At 39.2% G+C, this 17520-nt stretch overlaps 1 protein-coding gene across 3 annotated transcripts in view; it reads right to left on the reverse strand.

The window, feature by feature from the left end:
* The window catches only part of LOC121453471 (protein hinderin-like), a 248738-nt gene that overhangs the window by 17879 nt on the left and 213339 nt on the right, over nt 1–17520 (reverse strand). For all 3 annotated transcript variants that reach the window (XM_041660275.1, XM_041660274.1, XM_041660276.1), the window contains one exon: nt 10985–11093. In XM_041660275.1, the coding sequence (XP_041516209.1) occupies nt 10985–11093 (109 nt within the window). The remainder of the gene's footprint in view (nt 1–10984; nt 11094–17520) is intronic.

Below are 17520 nucleotides of genomic sequence, written 5' to 3' on the forward strand. Positions count from 1 at the left end.
ACTTAGTATAGCCAGTTTCTGGGTTTTGGGAACCTATTCCCCATGCTGGGATGCCTCATCCAGCTTTGATGTAGGGGGAGGAGCTTGGTCTTGTCTCAACTTGATATGCCATGCTTTGTTGACTTTCATGGGAGGCTTTACCCTTTCTGAAAAGTTGATGAGGGGATAGAAAGGAGGTGGGGGAGGGAACATGAGGAAAGGAGGGAGGAGAAACTGTGATTGGTATGTAACATAAATAATTAAAAATTAACAAAATCTTTTTCTTTATGTATGACATGTGCAAGTGCCATGGCACACATGTGGAGTCAGAACACAATCTTGGGTCTTTACACTAGCCTTCTACCTTGCTTGATATAGCTTATTGGCTGTAGGTGGGTTCTCATGTTCTCCTCCTTGTATGGGAAGTACTTTTACTAATGCCGAAATCTCCCTATAATACCTGAAAAATCCTGCTAAGGCAGGTCATTCAAGATTGTCTTTAAACCATCTTTGCAGTGGTACTATTCATGGCATTTGATGGGAAGGCCAGTATCATTAACACACATTGTTCCTGAAAATTCTTGTTCCCCACATCACAGAAGAAAGCTAAAATGGATTTTAGCATATTGGATGTGTCTAACATAGCTATCTTTATACTTCTGTTGCAAGGCCAACATATAAACATATCATATTTTGGGTATAGGTATTTTCCTGAAATTCTGGCACTTTAGAAGTTAAGGCAAGAAGATCAGAAGTCCTAAGCCAATCTGGGATACACAGGAAGACCCTCTTAGGAAAATCAACCCAAAGCCAAATGACAACAAAACAAAACAATTCAAATGCTCACCTCAGAGTTGAGCCTAAACATATTGTGTGCTAATGTTGTGCTAGGTTAAATCTTGGAATCACATCATGTTCTCAGGCTTATGGGCCTTGGGAAGTTCTATAATGGTAGTTACTCTGTGTAGAGCATTTAGCATGGAACAGAACAGTGTGAAGTACTTTATATATACTGTCTTGCTTAATCATCTTGACATGCCTATAAGGGAGCTGTTATTATTCCCATTTTATAGATTACATAAAATTATTTTTCAAAACTGCAACACTAGCATTGAAGCCCAGGCCTATAAACCCAGGTGTTACAGGGCTCTTAGGTGTCTTATAATTGCCTCTTGAAGGTTTATGTTTTCATGATTCTGAGGATTACTTTATGTAACATATATAAAGCGATTTTCTACAAAGGAATTAAAGTTTCTAGAACAGTTAAAGGTACTCAAAAAAAGTTTCTTAAATGTTGAAGTTAAGAGAATCTGGTGATCTCAAATAGATGAAGAATTCCAAACTGCATTTCTTTCATGAGATTAAAAACTGTGAAATGATAGCAAGGGCTGCAATATTGAAACGATGCCACTAATTACAGTTTTCAGAGTTGAGTTGACACACCACAGAAAGCATAACCTCACTGTTTCTGGATTAACAAAGAGATGGAATGCTTATGTGACACGGGCCAAGGTACCCTTAGTAACTCTGCAACCGTTTGGGATTACAGAGTGTAAAATTCTGAAGTGTGTTTATATCCTACAAATGTGCACTTTCTGCCTTCATTTTAAATATTTTTTTAAAGCTGTACGTGGAAATGCTCACTTGAAATCTAAGCACTTGAGAGGCTGATATAGGAGACTGCAAATCTGAGGCCAGCCTGTACCACAAAGTGAAGGCATGGCAACAAATAAGTAAGGACACAAACAAAAATTTACAAAACACATTGGCAACGTATGATTGTTACGGAACATTTGGACAGCATAAAACTGTGAGGAATAAAATACTTAAGATCTTGTCTTCACTGTGCAGTCTGGACTTTGTAGCATGTCCTGTCACTAGTAAATATAAGCTGGGACGATATAAGCTGGGCATTATTCCCATGATAACAATGTCCTAATGAGGTTCCTTTAGTATTGATAATCAGCCAATTAGCTTCATTTTATTACCTTATTCTATAAAGCAAGTATACAAAGAGATATGGGTGATCACAACATTTTATTTTTGAAATGGAGTTTGTGATGGCTAATTTCTCTTGTCAACTTTATTGCATAAAGAAACACCTAGGGAATCACTGAGGCACACCTCTGAGTATGTTTATAAGGGTATTTCTAGGGAAATGTAATTGAGGTAGAAGTTCCTGAATATGTCTGTCAGCAACATGGGCTGGGTCGCTGAATGAATAAGAGGGAAAACATCTTCAAATGAGCATGTACATATCTGTCTCCTGACTGCTGCAATGCATACAAGTAGCTTCATGTTCCAGCTGCAATGACACTGAGCAAAAATAACCCACTCCCTCCCTCCTTAAGTTGATTCTTGTCAGGTATTTGCTCAAAATAATGAGAAAAGTAGCAACTTATTGTTCTTGCTATGTATCTCTATCTGGGCTCAAACTTAAAACCCTCCTGCCTCAGGCCATCTGAGTGCTCACATCCCATGTACGGACCACAAGACTGAGGTACTAATGGGATTTACAAGTGCGAATTATTGCATCAGCATACCATAATCCAATCAAAACAGGAGCTGTCCATTTGCTGATGACTGCATAATGAAAATCAGATACATTTACACAATAGCATTTTATTCAACTACTATGAAAAATGAAATCTGAAGGTAAATGAATGGAGCAAGAGACAATTATCCTGAGGTAACCCAGACCTAAAAATAAATATCACATTTGCTTTTATATAAGGATGGTAGCTTCTAAGTTTTTGATATGTGTACTTAATTTTGAATAAAAATAGAAGTTAGGTATCTATAATAAGGGACAGTTAATCCCAAAGATTCAAGGAGAAAGACCACTGACCCAAATCATCATGGCCAAATTAATTAAAGCGAGCTTTTAAAAAAATTGTGTAGTATGTAGCTGTCTCCCTAAAGGCAGGGTTCAAGAGATTGGCAAGGGACATGGGGAAGATTAGGGATTTTAAAGCTCAGGGCAAGGGGGTTTCAAAATGGGGGATTTTGTGGGAAAATAAGTAGGGTTACAGAAGCAGAATATAACAAGGTGATCATAACAAGGTAGTCATAACAACCTTTTGAAACAAAAGTATGGTTGCCGTTCCTGGAACAGGCAGTACAGAACCATTTGTAGTTAAGGTTACAGGTGGGGCATGGCCCAATCCTTAAGAAACAGAGGGTCAACCATAAACAGGAATGAACCTAGTTTGTCTTTACTATAAGATGGCTTTTAAGCCTAATATGGAGGCAGGCTGGTTTATCATGACAAGGTGGATGAGAAAACCCAAGGAAGGGGACATAGAATATAGCGTTACAAAGAGAAGCCCAGATTAGGAGGATAGGAGGGCAGGGTAAAGAAAAAGAATGGGGTGGGACAACTAACACTAAAACAGTGGTTCTCAACCTTCCCAATGCTGTGATCCTTTAATACAGTTCCTGATGCTGTGGTGACCTCAACCATAAAATTCTTTTGCTGTTACTTCAAAACTGTAATTTTACTACTGTTATGAATTATAATGTAAGGATCTGATATGAAGGATATCTGATATGCGACCCTCAAGGGGGTTATAACCCACAAGTTGAGAACCACTTCAATAAAAATAAAGCCTTTTGAAAAGCTACATGGGACTGGTAGAACTTTCATTTTACATATATATTAAAGGAATTTAGATGGATTTACCATATAACATGGAGACAGCACCCTAACTAGACATCTTATGTCACCAAGTAAACCCCCTAGTGCCAAGAAAGGGTTACATCTTATTGAGCCACTGGCCAAAAGAGTCCCACAGGAGCCGCCCCCCCCCCCCACATAAAAATAGTACAAGACTATTGGTTACTCCACACAACTTGTTGGTAAGGCCCTTAAACTGATAATAACTCCAAACCGAGAGGCCACCATAAGAACACAATTAACAATACCCAGGTCAATATGGCATGACCAGAGTCCAGTTATCCTACTACAGCAAGTCCTGGCTAGTCCAACACAGTGGAACACAAGAAAATGACCTTAAACCAAGTCTTATGAAGACGCTAGAGGACCTTAAAGAGGAAATGACAAATCCCTTAAAGAAATCCAGAAAAACACAAACAGTTGAAGAAAATTAATAAAACCATTCAAAACTGGAAAATAGAAATAGAAGCAATTAAAAAAAAAACACAAACTGAGGGATTCCTGGAGATGGAAAGTATAGGTAAGCAAACAGGAACTACAGACATTAGCATCACCAACAGAATACAAGAGATGGAAGAGATAATCTCAGGCGTAGAAGATACAAGAAATTGATACAGCAGCCAAAGAAAATGTTAAATCTAAAAAGTTCCTGACACAAAACATCCAGGAAACCTGGGACATTATGAAAAGACCAACCTAAGAATAACAGGAAAAGAAGAAAGAACAGAGTCCCAGATCAAAGGCCCCGCAAATCCCCCACCAAATAATAAAGCACTAAACATATAGGACAAAGAAAGAATATTAAAAGCTGCAAGGGAGCTAAATAGTGGTGTTGCACACCTTTTTTTTGGGGGGGGTTACAGGTTTCTCTGTAGCTTTGGACAACAGGACAGAATGGCAGCTTACAGAATGGGCAAAGTTCTTCACTCACCCCATATCTGAAAGAGGGCTAATATCCAAAATATATAAAGAACTCATACTAGACATCAAAAAACCCCAAATAATCCAACTAAAAATGGGGTACAGATCTAAACAGAGAATTCTCAACAGAAGAATCTCAAATGGCTGAGAAACACTTAAGCATTCAACATCCTTAGCCATCATGGAAATACAAATCAAACTACTCTGAGATTTCACCTTATACCTGTCAGAATGGCTAAGATCAAAACCACGAGAAACAGCTCACATTGCAGAGGATGTGGAACAGGGGAATACTCCTTCATTACTGGTGGGAGTGATATCTTGTATCCATTAAGGAAATCAATAAGGCAGTTGCTCAGGAAATTGGGAATTGATCCACCTCAAGACCCAAACGATGCTCAATCATACTACAAGGACACTTGCTCAACTATGTTCATAGCAGCATTATTCATAATAGCCAGAATCTGGAAACAACATATATGTCTGTCAACTAAAGAATGGGTAAAGGAAATGTGGTACATTTATACAATAGAGTATTACATTGTAAAAACAATGACATCATGAAATTTGTAGTCAAGTTGATGAAAGAAAAAAATCATCCTGAGTGAGGCAACCCAGATCAAGAAAGACAAACATGGTATGTAATCACTCACAAGTGGGTATTAGCTGTAAAGTATAGGATAACCAACCATGCTACAATCCACAGACCCAAAAGGGCTAGGTAACAAGGGAGGGTCCAATGGGGGTGGAATGACACTTAGATTTCTCTGGGAAGGGGAAATAATAGATTTCTTGGATGGACTAACAGTGGGTGGGGATGGAAACATGAGGAATCATGTGGAGGGTATAGAGGGTAAGAGTACTGAAAGAGATGGCTGAAAAAGGGGGGCATTGCAGGATGAGGTAGAAACCTGGTACAAGGGAACCTGCCAGGAATCTACAAGGGTGACCCCAATTAAGACTCCTAGAAATAGGGGACACATAGCCTGAACTGGTCATTTACTGTGGCCAGACAAGACTTCTAGTGGAGGAATGAGACATCAACTCAGTCACACAGCCTTAGACCTACAGTCTGTACTGATTACGGGATATGCTGGGGGTAAGGGTGGGGCAGAGATTGTGGGTGTGGCCAACCAATGACTGGTCCAGCCTCAGACCCATGCCATGAGAGTGCCCACCCCTGATACCACCTGGCTCACCAAGACTAAGAGTCTGGATTGGTCAGAGACCTAGGATAGAACCAAACATGACTGGCAAAAAAAGTCAATGTAATGATGCCTAATGATATTCTGCTATACTCATAGATGGATGCCTAGTCCAAAAGTCAAGTCATCAGAGAGGTTTCATCCAGCAACTGATGGAAACAGATAAAAAGACACAGTCAAACATATGGAGCTTGGGGAATGTTGCTGAAGAGAGGGAAGAGGATTGTAGGATCCAGATGGGTCAAAGACACCATAAGAAAACTCACAGAGTCAACTAACCTGGGCTCATAGGGGCTTAGAGACTGAACTGACAACCAGTGAGCCTGCATGGGACTGACCTAGGCACTCTGCATATGTGTGACAGTTGTAGTTTAGTCTTCTTGTGGAACTGCTAACAGCAGGAGCAGGGGCTGTCTCTGACTCTTTAGCTGACTTTTGGGACCCTATTCCTCCTATTGGGTTGCCTTGCCCACCCTTAATACAAGTGGAGGTGTTTAGTCTTACTATAACTTGATATGCCATATTTTGCTGATATCCTTGGGAGGTCTGCCATTTTCTAAATAGAAAAGGAGGAGGAGTGGATGGGAGAGCAAAACGGAGGTGTTGGGGGTGGTAGGAGAAGAGGAGGGAGGGGAAACTGCAGTAAGAATGTAAAAATATTAATAAATAAAAACTCAAAATCTTCCTGAAAACAAATAAAATAAGTCAAAAGATATAAAGACAAACAGTACTTTTTAGAAACAGATAAATCTAACTCTATGTGTACAAATTTTCTTGCTGTGCATGATGTATAGGGATTGCTTTGCTCTCTTTGTATGTCACAAGAAAGCAGATATGCAAGAGCAAGTGCCCTGATATTTAATGAGTCATGGAGGAGCAGAGAAGAGGCTCAGTGACCTTGCACTTCAGAGACCATGGATTAATCCTGCAGCCATGGGTCTGGAGTTAGTCTCTGTTTATCATCAGTGTGTTGTCACAGAACTGAGAAATAGACACTCCATCAGTATTTCAAAAAGTGACATTTCTGCTGCTCTGAAGGAGCACAGAAGGTACTTCCCTCATTTTAGTAGGAAATGCACCATATGACATGAAAGGACATACAGCTGTATAACACCTTATTTCCTAGTATGGTTTAAGATAAAAGACTTGAAATCCAAAGCTACATTACTGCAAGTATCTGCTTAATGGAAGTATACTTTGTGATTAAATTGGCATACATCAAGTATAATCAGAAAGGTTATTTACAGTGAGGAAACACATAATTCTGCCCTTACTGGCATGCACACAATTACAGCTGTTGGCTAAGAAATATAACTTCTTTGGCTTTTGTGCTTAGAAACTTTTCTTTTATTGTTGGCAGTGGATGTACCCAGTTTGGGAAGGTGCGCAAGGACATATTTGTGGCATGTAAAAAGTAATATTTGTGTTCCTAATGATTTGTTTGAGAAGTAAAGGGTAAACCGCCCATCTCTGGCTTCATGATGGATAAAAGAGAATCAAATGATTCAGTTTCAGAGCAACAGAGAACATCCCCAGTTTTTCTACAGAGCTAAGGTGGCTCACATATCCACAAGAAGCTCACAATGAGAAGGAACAAAGTCCCTCCAGGTGGCCTGGTCCGTGCAGGATCACTTGCTCTTACTAAGCAGAAGTGAACAGTATCATTTTGTTTAAGACCAGAGCCTCTTGGACCAAGATAACCACTGTCCTTGCCATCCCTGAGAGCTTAGGGGTTTGCAACTAGCACTGGAGTCACTGTAAAACGGAGAGAGAGAAAGAAGCGCCCTGGTTTCAGCAGGGACGGCTATAATGCTTTCCGCTTGTGCTGTAAATTACATGTTTATTTTGTTAGCATGAGACAGATGAATATTTCTACATACAAACTTGCCCAGCTAAAATCAAGATAAGTGATATTAATGTCCTATGGTCAGTATTATTGAACCTCAAAAGCAATAAACTTTATGAGTTGATAAATATTACATCTGCAACATAGTTAACATTCTTTTACTGTCTCAAGCACTTATTACACATTGTAACCGCAAGTCTACAATACATTATTCATATCTGGGGTGTCACCAAGTGATGGATTGCTGTAGGAGAGGCTGTCCTTTAAATAAATCAACAAATAAAAATGCAAATGTTAACATTTTCAGCCACAAACTTTTTCCATCTTAAATGGGGGAATGAAAATTTCACATTATATTGACAGCCAGCAGAGAACAATTAAAAACCTATACCATGAAGGGAAAGATGACTGCCATGACTGTTTTCTTTTCCTGTACATGGAATGATATGGATACTTTAGGTGTTTTCCAAGAACAAAGGAAAAACATCTCTCCCAGCACTGAAACATGCCATCATCTTCTGTAAGCCTTTCATAAACCTTAAACATTCTTGGAATTTAGGGTGTGTAAGGCTTAAAATGTATTCTCTTCAAAGGAAGAGTCAGAATTTGTATAACGAAAAAGTCTATAAAAATGATTAGTGTACACTTTGAAATGCGAATGATGCAAATATCTGGATTCTAAGGATGGAGAAGCACAAATGTGCTGTCCTGATTTTCACAGGACTGAATCATCTTCAACTCTGCACTCTGTATAACACACTGATGATATGCCATTGTGCACTCCTCTAAAGATAGGATCGGGTGTGCTACATATTCTTTTAGTCAGCCAAGTGCTTATTATTTACAAAGCTCCTAAGAATCTCTATTTAGCTCATCAGCAGTATTAAGGACCAGTAGATGAATAATCCTTTTCTTAACATCTGTAAATATAAGAATTTGCAGCACTCTTAACCAGGGCTTGTAATGCTCTACTATGCTGATATTCAGAAAATTTATGGTCATTCAGAAAATTTATGCTGAGGATGTTTTACAAAACCTTTACAGGGAAACATTTTATTCCTACTTTTCATGCTTCCCTCTAAATTGAAAATAAGCCTTTACAAATACATTAAGGTTGCGTTAGAGATCACATCTTAGTGCTGTAGTGTAGCTTAGGGGTGGATTGTTTGCCTACCGTGTACACAGCTCCGAGTATGCGGCCTAGTTCCAACTAACCAACCAAAAATGCCATTTAAATACTAACAGTAAGAAAATTCAGAAAATTTAGAAAATCAAGACTATTAGCCGTTTCTAACTCAGCTGGGCCAGTCCATGTGAGTTGGATGGAAAGCTTCTGAGTACAAGCTTCCAAGCTCAATGTGAAGTGGTACAGAACAAAGGGAGCTCTCTCCACTCTTCAGAATCATAACTCATTTGTTACTTAGAAAATCCAGCACTAAAGAAAGAGAGAGGGTCAGCGGGGAAAAATGGGCAAACTAACTAATCACTGTGATTATGCCACCCTTGCAGTGGGTGGGTGGGGGGACTGGTGATGTTGGCCATTACAGTACTTAAGTTAATGGCTTTGGAGTCTGAAATGCTGGCCCTGTCTTTTATCAGCTAAGGGTCTGTGATTGAAAGAAAGTGGTCTCCAAAGGGAGCAGCGTCATTAGAAGGTGTTGGAGGAAGTGTATCCCTGTAGGGGTGAGCTTTGAAGTCTCTTTTGCTCAAGCTTCCCTCTGGAGATGTTCAGCTGACTTCCGGTTCCCTACAAGATGTAGCACTCTCAGCTCCAGCATCACATCTGCATGCATGCCACCATGCTCCCTGTCATTATGATAATGGACTGAAACTCTGAAACTGTAAGTGAGCCACCCCAATTAAATGTTTTCTTTCTAAGAGTTGTCATGGTCATGGTGTCTCTTCACAGCAATGAAAACCCAAAGGAAGGAAGGAAGGTCTTAGACACTCAATCTCTCTAACTCATGGTTTCCCAATCTTAAAATGGGGATAAGTGTAGTCGTATCTCTACAGGGTGTGAAAACTAAATTAGACGACAAGTCAAGGATCTTGGCACAGTTCTGGGTACACAGTACTCAAGACAGCAGCCTAACTTACTATCCTCTGCAGCATTCACTTCCCTGTTTTTTTTTTTTTTGGTGTTTATCTTTCTGCCTTCAGAATTTATTGCATGCCAGTAAGAGCCACACTAGAACAAATACTGCTTCTCAAGTATGTGTAGGTTTGTCTTCTGTGGCACTGTACTTATATGAGACTTGGATAAAAGATAGCTCTATAGAGAACAAAGAGTTAAAACTCTTTCCTTTCTAAAACCATAAACCAAAGAATATATTTTAGAGTATACCTTTGAAATCACCAGCCTTGATATTAACAATTTAGGCAATTAAACTACAAATTAAGTCTTAAAATATATATTTATGTGATAATATGAGGTATTTAAGTACCCCAAACTAACCTTATCCCCAAGGAAACATAAAAAAAGTCCTTTTGAAATGGATGCACATGTGTGTATATATAAAATACTTGTATAATATGTTAATATGTGAGTTGCTATATTGATGTAAGAAGTTTTAAATAATATATTTCTTTAACTACAGAAATGGCTGGTCAAATGAGTAGCTCTTCTAAAGTCTCTGGTATAAATGAATGCAAATATACCTTTAGCAAATCACAAATCCACTGTGATTTGCAGAATTTAATCACTTAAAGTTGTTGCTGTGGGAGAATGTGCTTGTACACTGTAAAGATTTGTCCCTCGTATTGGTTTAATAAAATGCTGCTTGGCCAGTAGCCAGGCAAGAAGTACAGGCGGGGCAACCAGATTAGGAGAATTCTGGGAAGAAGAAAAGCAGAGTCAGTCATAGCCAGCCACCAAGGAAACAAGGCATGTAGAAAATGAGGTAACGCCATGGCCATGTGGCAGTACATAGGCTGATAGAAATAGTTGAATTTAAGATGTAAGAGATAGCTAGAAATATGCCTGAGCCATTAGCCAAACAGTGTTGTAATTAATAGTTTCTATGTAATTATTTGAGTCTTGATGGCCGGGAAAGAAAAGCGCATTCTCCGTCTATAAGTTGCAGACCAAATACATTACCTTCCATGATGAGCTGAGAAGGACCTGCTGCTAAGCGGTTTCTGTGGACAGGATACTTTGGGTTTCTATGGAAATCTTTGCCAACTGTCATATCATTTCAGAAGTGCAAATACGGAGAAAAGAACTAGGCGATGAATTTGGCAAACCTATAGCTTTATAGTAAGTGCCTCAAGAGTAAGGGCACTAGAACTGTCAAATTTTCTTCAGTCTTATAAACACTCTCCCAAGGAGAACACCAGTCAAGGGTCTCCCAGGCTCACCGTGAGGTGGTGTGCTGGGATGATGACGAGGCTGGGGTCATGGGGTCCTTAGGGCTTCTTGTTGCCATAGGAGATGTGGATGCATCTTTTCTAACGGCTGTCACTGTCTCTGTATAAACAATAAAGGAAATAATTTGAGTACTCAATAAAAGAAATAAAAAGTTCACTTCAAGTAACAAAGTAGACCATTTGGAGCACCCCAAAATCTCAACGGATAACTGTTTTTTCCTCCTGAAAAGGAACAGTGACAGATGAAATATTCTTTGTGTTGTTTATTTTCATACATATCAGTGATTTACATTGCCTCACTTAAAAACAAACAAAACCCACTCATCTGTACAGTAACAGAGAAGTTATTTTGTTTTTTGACATATTTGCCCATCATATTTCTCATGATTTGGCTTTACTGTGGAGATGTCTAAGAAGGTAAGCTGTTTTAATCTGTTCCCTTTAACATTATTAACTAAAACATTTTTGCAAACAAAACAGAAAATCGTAGCACCTTGCATCTCTAGACCTTTCAAGTTGAAGGAGTCTCTTTAAAAGCATTTAAGATTAGACATAAATATCTCATTTCTTTTAAAGAAGTCTGATTTGGACTACAACAAATATTATGTGAAAGACCTGAGTAACATATCTTCATTTAGGGTCCTAGGATATTCCTAAGCAATAATATATCTTTCTACAGTATGGGCTGATCTGGCCTCCATTCCCTTCTAAGAGGTGCTGATTCATTACTTTTCACTTCCTGATATTAAATAAAATGATGACAGTACTGAAAGGAGGCATTTTTCATTTTGGTTCTACCTTTCTACCTTATCTATCTATCTATCCATCCATCATCTATCTATCTACCTATTTTATATTTTTGTTCTTAATATGTTCTGGCTGCAGTTTCCCCTCCCTTCATTCCTCCCATTTCTCCTCAACCCACCTCCCCTCTCTTCAGCAGATCCATTTCTCCTCCATTTCCCTTCATAAAAGAGCAGGCCTCCCAGGGATATATAACAAGATCAGTTAAGACTAGGCACAAGCCTCCAGATCAAGGCTACATGAGGCAACTCAGTCGGAGGAAAAGTGTCTCAAAAGCTCATGAAAGAGTCAGAGAAACCTCCACTCCCACTGTTAGGGGGTCCCACAAAATATCAAGTTAAAAACTATAACATATATGCATAGGACCTAGCACAGACCCATGTAGATTCCGTGATTGTCACTTCAGTCTCTGTGGGCCTCAATGAGCCCTACTTAAGTTTTTCTTTTTGGTTTTATTTTATATTTATTACCTTTCAACAACATGAAATACCTTTGTCTTTATTTTGGAGAACTGTGAGAATTCTGTCACATTTTCTGTTGGTTTCTGGGAAACTGCTGCTCAATATTCATTAAAAGTTTATTTGGGAAGATCTACTCTTTCTCGTAGGAAAGAATGATGTGGTAGTTTGAAAGAAAATGGCTCCCAAAGGAGGAGGCACTATTAGGAGGTGTGGCCTTGTTAGTGTAAGTGTGTTACTGTGGGGGCGGGCTTTGAGGTCTCTTTTGCTCAAGTTTCCCACAGTGTGACAGTCAGTTGACTTCCTGCTGACTTCTGGTCAAGATGTAGCACTTTTAGCTCCAACATTTCTGCCTGCATGTCGCCATGCTCCCTGTCATGATGATAATGGGATGAACCTCTGAACTATAAGGTAGTCACCCTGATTAAATGCTTTCTTTATAAGAGTTGCTGTGGTCATGGTATCTTATCACAGCAATAAATATTTATTAAAAATGACTAAACCTTGATAACTTTCTAATAAGTATTTTAAGTTATTAGTTGTTTTAAGAGTCTCAGGTTCTTTTCTGTTCCCCATCTTATGGAACTGGAGATGGAGATCAAGTGCATGTCCAGCACTGCACAGCTATTGAGGGTGACACTGGATTAAATGCACTCAGGTCTGCTAGACAGCTATCTAGTCACCCTGTTAGATAGTTTGAAAAGGAAAACTAGCAACAACAACACTGTGCCTAACTGTTATGGAGAGATGAACCTGGTGGTAGACTCAAGGACAGAAATAATAAAAGCTAGAGAGTTTAATATTACAATTTAGGATAGACAGAATAGAGGCAGGGGATGAAGAGAGGTAACAAGTAGAGACAACAAGTAGAGACAAAAAGAAGGGGCTTGTGGGTGAGCAGGGAGGAAAGAAGACGTTTCTGGTAGGAAAAGATTACAATTATTCTTTAGTCACTACCTTGGAACACGACACTAGTCTTTTTTGTTTTGATACTCCTGTTAAAGTCAGTTCTGACAAGTGATATCTAATGAAAGTGAAGGAAGGGACTTTCAGAGGATCTAGGTGGTATCCCCACTTCTAGAATGTACATCAGGTACGTATGGATTCCTTGGAAAAGCAGGCATAACAACTTGCATACATGTGGGGAGAAGGACCACAGATTCCATCAAATTCTGAAGGGTATGGATCCCAAAAAGGTCAAGAATGTTGCCTCTCAGGTATAGGTCCAGTTTCTTCTTGTTTATCTTTTAATTCTCAAAGCGTTTTAAAAGTTAAGTTTTCAAAAGCCACATGTTAGTTTTTAACTATATTTGTTCCTTTAATAAATTCTGATTTAATATTAAGTCAGCAATGATATATCTTCATCTATCCACAGAAATATACAACCCTATACAATTACAAACACAAATACAAAGATGTTACATGTTATAAAAAATCTAAGTTCTAGGAAGAATGGTATCCAATAGGTTATCAAATTTTTATATAAATGCCTATGTTAATTCATGTGTGAATATACCTATAATTTTTGCTTATAAAGATGAATGGGGTCATTTCCTCTTTATATGTAGCTGGGTTTATCTGCCTACCCATCAGTCAACTGCTGTGGAATATTATTTTAACTAGGCAAAGATGTGTTGCATTTTTTTATCGTGCAGGATATTACTTTAACTGTGTAAAGGTGTGTTATGTTTGTTTGTGCTGCATTTGTTTCATGATGTAAGAATATGTGTTTAATTATGTAAACATGCGCTGCATCTGTTTCAGCTTGCCTGCCTAAGGCACCTGATTGTTCTAATAAAAAGCTGAATGGCCAATAGCTAGGCAGAGAGACTGAGTAGGAGAAATCTAGGCTTATGAGGAAGAAGAGAGGAGAGAATGAAGGAAATGCCCAGGGCCAGAAGCCAGGCAGCCACAGAGACAGAAAGTAAAAGAAGGTAAAAACCCTGAGGCAAAAGGTAGATAAAGAGAAACAGGTTAATTACAATGAAAAGAGCTAGCTAGAAACGTTGAGCCTAACATAGGCTGAGCACTCAAAACTAGTAAGTGTCTGTCGTGATGTGTGAGCGGGTTGGTGGCCCCAAAGGAAAAAAGCCTAGTATAGTCAACATTTCTGATAACTTTTTTTTTTTTTTTTTGGTTTTTTGAGACAGGGTTTCTCTGTGGCTTTGGAGCCTGTCCTGGAACTAGCTCTGTAGACCAGGCTGGTCTCGAACTCACAGAGATCCGCCTGCCTCTGCCTCCCAAGTGCTGGGATTAAAGGCGTGCGCCACCACCGCCCGGCCTCTGATAACTTTTCATGGTGTTCAAAGAGTAAGAACTTCTGCTTCTGGGCTCTTTGTTAAAAACAGCTGAATTGCATCATATGTTCAGTTTAGGTTTAGGAACCCATACCACACACACACACACACACACACACACACACACACACACACACACAAATGCTGGCATAACCTTTCCCCAGATCCAGTGACAGCACTGGTGGTTAGGACACCTCCTGTTTCTGTCCCCAGTCATGATGTCTTTGTTTCTCAGAGTCAAGCACTATTTTGATTATTGTTTCCTTTCTGTTCTCTACAGCTTTAATATGTATTTGGCTTAAAAATGTTAATTATATTCTGTCAATTATAAAAAAAAATGTTCTTTAGCATTGGTGCTCTTGATTCTTTAAAAACTAAGTAAGTTCTTAAAGTTTATTTCTGTTGATTGTGTGTGGTTTGCTCACTTTGCTGCGTCCTCTTCCGTGCCATGCACTATTGCTGTGGGTGGATACTGAAGTGCTCTGGTTTGGAGTGATTATGAAAAATAGGACTATGACAGAAGATAGCAGTTATTTGCTGAAATGCACTGTTTCTTTCTTCCCAGCAGAGAGTCATATGACATTCCTCAGTTTCTTTATGCTTAAGTATGGTAAGGTTAACAATACAGGATGTTAATGCACCAATCAGCCTGTCCTATAAAAATGTTCCACGTTTCTGTCCCACAGCCCATTTTACCTCTTCCTTCTCTACACTGTGGCGGGGTCAACAAACATCTTAGGTTTTGTGGGCCAGACTACTAGTCACTATGCTCAATTCCGCGATGGTAAAGAAAACCAGCCAAGGTATTATGTAGACAAAAGGCACAGCTGCATTCCAACAAGGGTTAGAGTGCCCTGGAGTTCAGGTCCCTTGCCTTAGTTTCAAAATTGTGTGTGTGGGGGGTCAATCTTACAGCTGAATATGATACTCTCTGTAGGTTTTACACATAAGTTCTTCTAATTGCTTAGGAAATCTCCCTCCCCCCCCAAAAAAAAATCTGTGTTAAATGTGTTTTCCCCGTCAACTGAAATGACCATGAGGGTTTGCCTTCATTCTGCTAATGTGGTGCATTACATTGCCAGACTTTTCTGAATTGAATCACCGTTGCATTCCTGAGCTAAATCCCACTTGGTCATGATTTATCATCTTCTTAATATGCTGCTACATCCAGCTTGCTTCTGTTTTGTTTAGGCTATTTCCATGCATATTTATAATAGATATTGGGCTACAGTTTGCTTTGTGGTTGCCTGGTTTCAGCACTGGGGACTCTTAAAGTCAGTTAAGATGTAAACTTCCTGTTCTATTTTATGGAAGGTTGTAAGTAGCATTTGCCTTTTTTTTTTTTTTTGAGGCAGGGTTTCTCTGTGTTACAGCCCTGGCTGTTCTGAAATTTGCTTTGTAGACCAGAATGTCCTCAAACTCACAGAGATCAGCCTGCCTCTGCCTCCCGAGTGCTGGGATTAAAGGTGTGCCCACCACCGCCTGGCTAGCACCACCACCCAGCCATTTGTCTTACTTTCGAAAGATTTGGTGAAATTCTCTTGTGAAGCTATATGGTTCTGGCTTCTTCATGAAAGTTTTAAAAAAACAATAATTGCTAGATTCTGGTAATTTATGTGTTCATCCAGGTCTTGTAATTTCTTGGCCTTTACTGTGTATTTTTGTCTCAATATTACTTTCTTATCCTAGGAGGCAGCAGCATGTTCATTTGGCTTTCAAAGTCTTCACAGAATAACCTATGAAAGATGAGCATTAGGAAGAATACAAAGCAGAACCTGTGTCTTGAGACATTCCAAAACAAACCCCTGGTATCTGACCCCAGGATTCTGCTTTCACCGAGATCAGGGTCTCATCTGTGTTTGGGTTGACATCTCAGGACTGATGCCATCCTAGGGCAGGGGTCATCAATGCTGAGAATCCACAAAGTTCTCCTATTGTGTTTCTGCAAAGCCGCCCTTTCTTCAGAGTTCTGATGAACTGGATTCTTTTTCCTTCCTTCCTTCCTTTTTTTTTTTTTTTTTTTTTGGTTGTTTGAGATAGGGTCTCTCTGTAGCTCCAGGCTGGTCTCGAACTCACAGAGATCTGCCTGCCTCTGACTCCCAAGTGCTGGTATTAAAGGTGTGCACCACCACTGCCCAGCTTGAAGTGGATTCTTAATTGTGTGGTCTTCAGTGTTTCTGGGAGAGGGTGATTACCTAGGCTTATCTATACCACTGTTTTCAATGATATGTTATGATAAGCAAATCTGAATAATTATTACAACCACACAGACATTATATCTCAAATACCTCAGAGTTAGCAAATAATCAAATTGGTGAATGAAAAAAACATGATTATTATGGTTTGGGTAGGAAATGTTCCCCCAAATGCTCATGCATTGAAAAGTTGGTCTCTAGTTAGTGATGCTATCTTTGGAGGTTCTAGAAACATTAGAAGGTGGGACCCAGCTGGAGAAAGAACATCACGGGGGTGGGAGAGATGCTTCCTATATCTCAAGGAATGTAGCAGTCTCCACAATGCTCCTCTCACCTTGATGTTCTACCCAAGGGTGGTAGCCTACTGGGCTCTCTGACACTGTGGGCCAGAATAAAATCCCCACTCTTTCAAACTGATTTTTTTTTAGGTATTTGGTCATAGTGATGCAATAACTAAAACAATTTTATCTCAACTGATGCAGAAAAAATAGATTTGACAAAATCAAACACAAATTTATGAGAACGATTCCCGACTATCTAGGAGGAACTTTTCCAACCTGATAAAAAAAAACAATTACAAAAAGCACCAGTAAGATCATTCTTAGTCGGTGCACGACTGTCTTCTCTGAGACCTGGAACAGGTAAAGCAAACAAATTTTTAACATTTATTTATTGGAATGGAACCCCTAGGTAGTCAACAACAACAAAAATAAAAGCCATAAATTATAGAAAGGAAGAAGTTGATTATGGACTAGCTATATTCCGGTCCTAAT

The sequence above is a fragment of the Microtus oregoni genome, unplaced genomic scaffold (assembly GCF_018167655.1).
Source record: "Microtus oregoni isolate MIOR12 unplaced genomic scaffold, Mior012 000011F_ref0000422, whole genome shotgun sequence".
Taxonomy (NCBI): domain Eukaryota; kingdom Metazoa; phylum Chordata; class Mammalia; order Rodentia; family Cricetidae; genus Microtus; species Microtus oregoni.